The sequence below is a fragment of the Triticum aestivum genome, chromosome 5D, assembly GCF_018294505.1.
Source record: "Triticum aestivum cultivar Chinese Spring chromosome 5D, IWGSC CS RefSeq v2.1, whole genome shotgun sequence".
NCBI classification, from domain to species: domain Eukaryota; kingdom Viridiplantae; phylum Streptophyta; class Magnoliopsida; order Poales; family Poaceae; genus Triticum; species Triticum aestivum.
Window position 1 is genome coordinate 565,164,404 of NC_057808.1, and position 9,027 is coordinate 565,173,430.

General features: G+C 46.3%; 1 protein-coding gene across 1 annotated transcript; it reads right to left on the reverse strand.

Annotated features, from left to right (window-relative positions):
• Positions 1–573: 573 nt before the first annotated feature.
• On the reverse strand, positions 574–6,362 carry LOC123123949 (heat stress transcription factor A-1). Its single transcript, XM_044544612.1, has 2 exons — positions 5,927–6,362; positions 574–2,548 (listed from the first exon to the last, which is right to left on the reverse strand). The coding sequence occupies exons 1-2, from the start codon at positions 6,206–6,208 to the stop codon at positions 1,262–1,264; spliced, it is 1,569 nt and encodes a 522-aa protein (XP_044400547.1). The 5' UTR covers positions 6,209–6,362; the 3' UTR covers positions 574–1,261.
• Between the last annotated feature and the right edge of the window lie 2,665 nt (positions 6,363–9,027).

Below are 9,027 nucleotides of genomic sequence, written 5' to 3' on the forward strand. Positions count from 1 at the left end.
TTTGAATTTGGTACCGGCTGAACCACTTCTTCTCTACTGTCTCTCTGGTGTCTCAGTACTCAAGTAAGTACAAGTCGCAACATTAATATAGCACACGTGTCCTGTCTAGGGCTTGAAATAGCATGGGGCCGATAGGTACTACTGTCTATATGCCATACAAGGCACCGTGGCTGTTTCTGCTTACTGTCTGTGGATGCAACCATTGCATCACACTGAAAAAATTTCCAAGACTGGATTATGTAGCGGCTGAGAGATGAGACTCAAGCCTTGTTTCTGTCTAGTCTTTTTGAGCTCAAAAACATACTGCATATATTACAACTAGTCCAAACTACATACCGCATACATAGGACTAGTTCAGGGCCTTGCACTTGTACACTAGGCGCTGGGCAGCATACCCATGACCATGAGACACACAGGATGCTAATAGTAATACTGCGGTCCATCGCCAGTTTCAAAAATACCCAGCATTGACACAAAGACATGCCCAAAATGAACTTAAACCTGGGACTATCAATCACACATAAACTAACTAACTGGGCAACAAAAGGGATTATAATTCATTCTAAGCAACAATTAAAAACACAACAGGTCCGAATGCACACAGGCTTTCAGTCATTAAACTTGTCCAGTTTAAGACTAAGTTTAGTCAGGTACAAATGGAATACTGCTTGACTAGTAAAAGTTTCGGTGTTGTACGACCAAACATAACATCACCGAAAGCAAATTAAACATCGTGCACTCTTCCTGCTTCGTCGTGGTAAAAGATTAGATCGGCTCCTTCCATACAAGAAAATACACATATAGGGAGGGTCTCCTTCCATACAAGAAACGTCGACTCCATGCCAAGAAACGAGGTTCCTACCAAACCTAGAACAAGCCTTGGCCCCAGCAGCAGCGAAAAGATTAACCCAAAAATCAGCAATACACACAACACAAGTGCCAAACACCACCATTTTTCTGGATTCCATAGAGGCCAGCGACCCTGGATAGCGCGAGGAGCTGCTAGTCTTTTACATGTTTGGGTTCAGGTCGGTGTTAGTCGCAACCAGACGAGCACAGCAGAAACACAACGCACGGTCGTTAGTTTTTACGCCTGCCAGAAAACCTTATAGATACAAAAAGATCGGAGTCCTCCCACACCGGCTGTCGACAGGCATTTCACAGTTCAGTATGATTGCGTAAGGATAAACTATAGGAGCTAGTTTTATTACCAGGTTGGACCCCAGGGCGCCTTGAGAGAGGGTCGCTGTGAGTAGGTACCTCACCCTCTATGGTTGGATGACAGCAACCCCATTTGTTCAGTGAGATTTGCCAAGTTCTCGGTCCTGGTCCATCCATTCTCCTCTTGCGCTTCCCTTGTGTCCAGCAGACCTGAATCGACCTCGTCGTTGTCGATGGAGAGAGGGCTGGCACAAAGGAACTGCTCCCAGAAGGAATCAATGATTCCTGGAAGCTTCTGGGTGTCATCGGTCTCATCAGTGTCGATGGGGTCCATGGGAACAGAGTCATCACTGCCTTCATCTGGTAGGGGGAATATACACTCAGGACCAGGCATTGCATAGTTCTCTACAGGAATATTAATTGCGTCCTCCGTTATGAGATCATGCAGATCTGGGAATCCTGGAATGCTGATATCACTTAAACCTGGTGTCATAGCCTTTGGAATAGAAGATGCAGCACTCATGTTGGGAAGTTGTGTGGGAAGTTGTGTGGATGAGTTGCTGTCCAGAACTGGACACTGCATCTCAGGGGGAGTTGACGATGAACAAATTGCTGAAAGCCCAGAGCTCGTGGGCATATATGGCATGCCTGAGTTGCCTGGGACCTCTGCAAGGGTGACTGCAGAATTCCGGGTTGATGAAGAGCTGTCAAAAGTTTGAGCACTTGGCATACAGTTCTCCAGGAGCAAATTATCTGAATTGCCCATGGATTCAAATCTGTGTGGGGAGGTATCCTGCTGCAGGATCTTCCTCAGCATTGCTTTGGCTGCTTCGTTGATCATAGGCTGATACTTGATTATCTGGCCATCCAACAACGCACTTTCAGAGTTCAGGCCATCATCTTGCTTAGGTAGCCTCCTTTTCTTGTTGGCAGCTACTATTCTTCTTTTGCTGTTTTCGTTCTGCTGTACAAACTGTGCTAGGAAGCCAGGACTCTGCATTGCTTTGGCCAGGAAAGACATCATTTGTTGCTGTCGCTGCTCCATTCCGTGAAGACGCTTGCCCAAAGTCTGCAGCTGATGGTCAGTGGTCTGCTGTTGCTGTCTCAGCCTGACAAGCTCCTGCATTAGAACGTTTTTATCCCTCTTTAGCATCTCAATCTCTTCCTCCATCCCAAACTTCCCCACCTCTACACAAGAAGGCATTGGAGCATTCTGCAACTGGGGTTGCTGCTGATGCTGCTGCTGGGGTTGCTGCTGTGGCACTTGCACTTGGTTGTTTGCATGCGATGGTTTCCTTCTGTTGATGGTCTTCAGTAGATGTTTTTGACCTCTCAAAAAACCCTCATTTGCAAATTCCCACTTGTCTGGATCAACTTTTCTGAATCCCTGTTACCAAAAGCAGCAATGAGATTATTAGAAAGGGGCTAATGTGCTTTGAATGGTCGGCAACTTTGTAGCATCACGAAAAGGGGAAGTAGAGAACAATCACACTAGCAATGCAACCCAAACAATCCTGACAGGCTCACCTAAAAGAGTCTGCAACTCAAGGAAACAGCTAATTGACCACAATACAGAAGGGCATGATTTTACCACATGTTGCATTAGTAGTCATCTGTGTAAGGATTATAAATAGTTAAAAATGATAACAGGCTCAGGTGCACTGAAGATAAGCAATAATTAAACTATATAGTTGTAGTCAGTAAGTCCTACTATCCCGCTATCCAAGAGCCCCACAATTTGCTGCTGTTATTAGATTCTTTGCAAATGTATATTCAACCTAGAGATGACCCAGGTCAATGACTGGGAATCGCATATGCATTCACCAGTTAAGGAGTGTAACCACATCCAGATAAACAAGCATCAGAATGGTATAGAACTACAGACGATCAGGTACAGGCAGTCTACCTGGAACAAATAGTTCTTCACTGGATATAAACAGTAATCGCTTTAAACTGAAGTGATGTTCAGAAAGCAAACAAAAAAATAACAAGCAAAGGAACAAATCCAGTGTATTGTGTACTGCTACTTTCTGAATAACTTCTAAAAGTGCATGTGATTGTAACATGTTGCGCTAACAAGAATGTCTTCAGATTTGATAACATAACTCGTAATTCCCAATGCAAATATCAATTCATAAAACATATTGGGGAGATTGCACAAAGGTATGTAATGAGATGATCATATGCATGCAAGGTTTTGTTAAAATTTATCATCAAATGCTTGGGATCACTTTAAAGGATCTCATAATGTAATTGTGTGAGAAAACTGTTTCCAGGCATCTGAGCTTGGGCAGCACCTGAGAAGTAGTACTTCTTAGATGTCACAAAGGGACCAAATTGGCTCTGGATAGATCATATATATTCGCAGCATTTTGTCAATTATAATATTATTTTTGCAAGTAAAAATAAAAATCTTACAAATTAATCTAAGACTTAAAGGCAAGACACGCACTGGGACCAAACTGTGATGTATCTAATATTCTAGCACAATAAGCATATTAAACTATCCGGAAACAGAGTTAAGGCGGTTTCAAGAAATAGGTCATGATGTACAAAAAATGGGGAGGGAAGCTTAGCCAGATCTATGCGCTTATTTATGCCAACTGGTGGTGCTCCTTTGGCCAGAAATCAAAAGCTCTAGACGGTTCAAGCTTTCAGAGTGGTCAAGTACACTTGCAGCACATGCTCACATGTGTAAACATTGGATTCTACAAACTAAACACAACTAAGCTATGTTTTAAACCAAGAAGGGTTTATTGGTAGGATGGGTTCAATTTCACATACATATCCCAAGACTACAGTAAACAGCTGCAATATTATATGCAAGAGCATGAAGGTATCCATGATTTCAGTACCCTCACTAAGAAATTGCCAACATATGCGTTTTAGTCTTAGATAAAACAAGCAACCTGTCACCAGCTGTCACACAAACATGACAACAGTATTAAACCTGACTAACTCTATGCTCTTCAAGTTAATAAGAAAGCGGTATTCCAGAGATAGAGTTTCATCAGTGCCCAACACTTCCTGGTCTTCCTGACTGCTTTTCCCAGTAGGATTGTCCAAACAAACAACAGATTAGCAATTCGGTTAATATTCCTAAATGGCTGCACACACGAAACTACGGCAGCATGTGGCATTCAGGATCAAAGGGTCGGTGGCGCTCCTCTGGCAATAAATCAAAGCCCTCGACGGTTGAAATTTTTAGAGTGGTCTAGTACACACACTTGCAGCACAGGCTCACATGCCTAAACATTGTGAGTCTACAAAATAAACTCAACTAAGCTATCTTTTAACCCATAAAGGGTTTATTGGTAGGACGGTTCAATTTCACCTAGAACGAGGAAAATCCCTAGAATCCTACCTAGGTGATATGCACCTTGTTCGTACATAAGCTTAAAACAAGCAACCTGTCACCTGTTGTTACACTCACATGACAACAGTATTAAACCTGACCGACTCGTTTCTATGTTCTTTAAGTTAGTATAAGGAAGAGGTATTCCAGAGATAGAATCTCATCACAGTGAACCTACACTTCCTGGTCCTCATTACTGCCTCCCGGTAGGATTGTCCCAAATAACAACAGACTAGCAACTTGGTTAAGATTCAAAAACGGCTACATATAAGAAACTAGGGCAGCAGGTGGCATTCAGGATCAAAAGCCAAAAGGTTGGTGGCGCTACTCTGGCCAAAAATCAAAGCACTGGACGGTTAATTTTTTTTAGAGTGGTCAAGTACACACTAGCAGCACAGGCTCACATGCGTAAACATTGGGGCCTACAAATTACACTCAACAGAGCTCTGTTTTTAAACCAAGAAGGGTTTATTGGCAGGACGGTTTTAATCTCACATTCTACGAGGAACACTGAAAGACTAAAGCAAACTGCTGCAATACTATATGCAAGACCACACAGATATCCGTGATTCCACTACCTCAAGTAGATCCCTGTCTAAGAAAGTGCCAATGTATGCATCTCGTTCTTACATACATACGCTCGAAACAAGCAACATGCCACTCGCTGTCGCTCTCACAGAACAATTTTTAGAGAGGCCAAGCACACACACTTGCACAAGCCTAAACATTGGGGCCTACAAACTAAACTCGACTCAGCTACTATGTTTTAAACCAAGAAGGGTTCATTGGCAGGACGGTTTTAACCTCAAACACTAGGAGAAAAAATTCCAGGGCTGCAGTAAACTGCTGCAATACTATATGCAGGATCACGCAGGTACCCGCGATTTCTCAAGTAGACCTCTGTCCAACAAATTGCCAAGATATGCAACTTGTTCTTGCATAAGCTGGAAGCAAGAAACATGTCACTTGCTGTCACAATCACAGAACAACGGTAATAAACCTGACCAAGTCCTCTCTCTCTCTCTCTCTCTCTCTCTCTCTCTCTCTCTCTCTCTCTCTCTCTCTCTCTCTCTCTCTCTCTCTCTCTGTTGTTTAAGTCAAGAAAAGCAGCAGTGATAAACCTGACCAACTCCTGTGTAAGTTGTTGAAGTCAAGAAATCAGTATTCCCGATCTGGTTCAAGTGGTAAATCAGCAGAGTACACGCGAAGTAGAAACTAGAGGCAGCGGGTGGCGTTGGGGATCAGATCAGCTCAGGCATGCACAGCACGGATACACTAGAAGCACGCCATGATCAATCAATCCAGCTCTCATAGACCCCAAAAAACACCCGAATTTTAAGCGCAGTGGGTAGCAGAGAGACGGACAAGAAGATGAAATCAAAGGGGAGAGGGAAAGGGGAGGGCACGCACGTAGGTGTTGAGCTGCCTGACGAAGGAGGAGAAGTTGTTGTGCTTGAAGTACTTGGGGAGGAGGTCCCGGGCGAACTCGGGCGTGTTCCACACGATGAAGCTGTTGTTGGCCGGCCCCCAGGAGACGACGGCGTCCGTGGCCGGGTCGTCCACCATGTCGTACGTCTTCATCAGGAACGGCGGCGGCGCGCCCGCCCCCGCCGCCCCGGGAGGCGCGACCGCCGTGGTCACCGTCGACGCCGCCGCGGCCGCGGCGGCCGCAGCAGCTACCCCGCCGTCCATCGCCGCGCCCGATCCGTACGGCCTCGGAGCTCAGCCCCGCCCCGCGGGAACACCACCAGCCGGACCGGAGGGAGCTCCTCCGATTGGAGCAGTGGGGGATTTGGGGGTGGGGATTGATTCTAGGTCTGGGGGTGGAGGTGGAGGTGAAAGGTGGGGTCTTTGAAGGAGGGGGGATGGGTGGGAAGGAGACGACAAGAAGAGAGATAGCGGGGGGCAATATATAAATACTTGGTTTAGTCGAGGGGCGTTTCTGTAAAAAGATGTGATCTGAGCTGGAGCCGGTGAGCAGCCGTCGCCGTCGCCCGGTTGGGTTCGCCGGGGAAGGAAGGAAGGAAGTAAAAATATATATCTCCGGGGAACCGCATGCCTTGTGCGTGGGCTGTGCCTGTGATACCGACATTCATTCGTTCGTTCGTTCGTTCGTTGGGATTTTTGGTCTGCATTTTTTCTTCATAAGATGTGTGGAAACAAAACCGCTTTGTGTTTTTCAGTGTTTTCCACGGAACGGAAACCTTGTGTTTCGAGCAAGTCCGGTGATACTACACGCCCTGTTTCAAAACAAAGAAAAGAAAAAGGATCCTTACTGCCCAACAGCTAATGTGTTCCGCTTATTGAACAGAGTCTATGTTCGCTCTGTGACCCCTGGATGTCCAAGTCGTCCTTGGGGTGATCTCGCAATTCCTATGGGGTGGAGACAATAGATGCGTGGGTATGTAGAGGGCACGCGTGGGAGAATGAAGAGATGCGACCGACACATGGTGATAGAATTGAACTCTCTAAAAGTGTCCATAGTAAGCTCGAGTATTGGCAAGTACACACAGAGTTGTGTTACTAGTGCACTGCCAAGCAAAAAAATAGTTCTCCTACCAAGGTGCATAACATTAGCCCGAACTGATTCAAGCGATGCGTCAAGTGGAGCGAGTGAGTGCATGTGTTATCACTCTTTTTTCTCATGCTACAACGAGTAACAACAGAACAACTCATATTTTATATATATTGATGATTCTTCTATTCCCACTAGCAATATGGTAGCCGCCTCCTCCTCCTTCACAAAAAAGAGCTAGGGTTTCTGCCTCCTGCCGCCGCCACCGCAGATCTGCTCCTCTCCGGTGGTCCTAGCTAGGGCCATGGGGTCGCGGTGGATCTTGGCAAGGGCCGGCCGGAGGGCTCCGTTTTTAGTTGTTTCTTTCAGTTTTGCTAGGGTTTGTGTCCTGCTCAGGAAGACGAGACGACGGCGGCTCTCTGAAGATGGGATGGAATAAAGGTCTCTCCGCCTAGACCCCGTTCCGGCGGTGCATCTAGCATCGTTGGTTGGCGTGTGGAGGTGTGTCTCCGGCGGATCTATCTTTGGTGGATTTGCTCGGATCTCGCCGTTGTTCGTCTACGTTCGTGTGTCTTCGAGTTGGATCCTTCTGATCTACGTCATTCTTCATCTGCGGCGGTTGCTGTTCTGGTGCGCTAGTCCTACGGGGTCTTAGCACGACGACTTCTCGATTGTTTACTACAACAAGTTGTGCCCTACTTCGGCGATGACGGCGGTGCGCCTTCGCCTCGCTTCAGTGCTTGTGCTCGTCGCTAGGTGGTCTATGGATCTGGATATACTTTTTATTATTTCTGGTATTCGTTGTGCTACCATGATTGAAGATGAATAGATCGAAAATTTTCTCACAAAAAAAACTAGCAATATGGTAGTACCAAACTTATACACTTGTCATGCAAGCCAAATGGGCCTTCAAGATATCATAACTTTAATTGGGCTAAATTACAAGATTTAGTGGGTAGAGGCACATAAAATCTAACATTGTGTTTTGCATAGCACCGTGAAATTTGGCCCTAGCGTTAGCATATCATTGAAAATAGACCGATCTTAAACCTTAACTAGAATGGTTCACAAGCCACAAACATGGGTTTTTTTAGCGAGTTGCGCGACTGAGGCAAGCAAACCAAATGTCACTGTGTAGTGTCCCTGGGAGCCAAACACGATGAAGGATGGTATCGTCTCGATAATGTGTCCCACTTAGGTTTTGCCTGATTCGCCCAGAATCTTGAGAGTCGGACCTCCATGAGCTTCTCCCAGAATCTTACACTCATTGACATAATAGTAATTGAAAACGGAAGAAGAGATAACCTAGTAGCAAACTAAAACACTTTAGGCCCCCTTTGTTTGGGCTACAGATTTTTGGGAATCGCTTTGGATGTGGATTTTGATAATCAGCTGCAGCTATGGATTCCTACGAATCTAAATCCGACTGTTTGTTTAACATGATTTTTGACAACTATAGAAATTGTGAGAGATGTGAAATGTCTATAATGCCTTTGATCCAGCTGCGTTCTCGAAATGTTGCTCACGGCGATGTAAGCAGCCGGGACGGCGCGACCCTCGGTGTTGGCCGCCACAGTTAGGCAGGAGCAATGGGGGCGGCGCAGCTAGGAGTCGCCGTGCTGGGGGCATACCTGGTGGTGAGGCAGTTTTCAGAGGGGGCGATGCAGTTGGAGTTTGAAGGAGGGGGAAAGGGGGATGGACGGAAGGAGGCATAAATACTTGTTTAATCGAGGGGTGTTTCCGTAAAAAGATGTGATCTGAGCTGAGTTGAGCGAGGTTGATTTGATTTGAGTGGAGCAGAGCCGGTGAGGCGGTGACGGCGGCCCTTCAGAGGGGCCTCATCGCTCCGAAGCCCTAGCTCACTCACTCTCCTCTCTCGCTCCATCCTCTCCTCTCCCCGCACCCTTTCCGATCAAATCCGGCACAAATGTCGATCGAGCTCCGGCAGCCGCTCCGACTCCGACCTGGATCCAGACTATGAGCTTGCCCTCCGCAT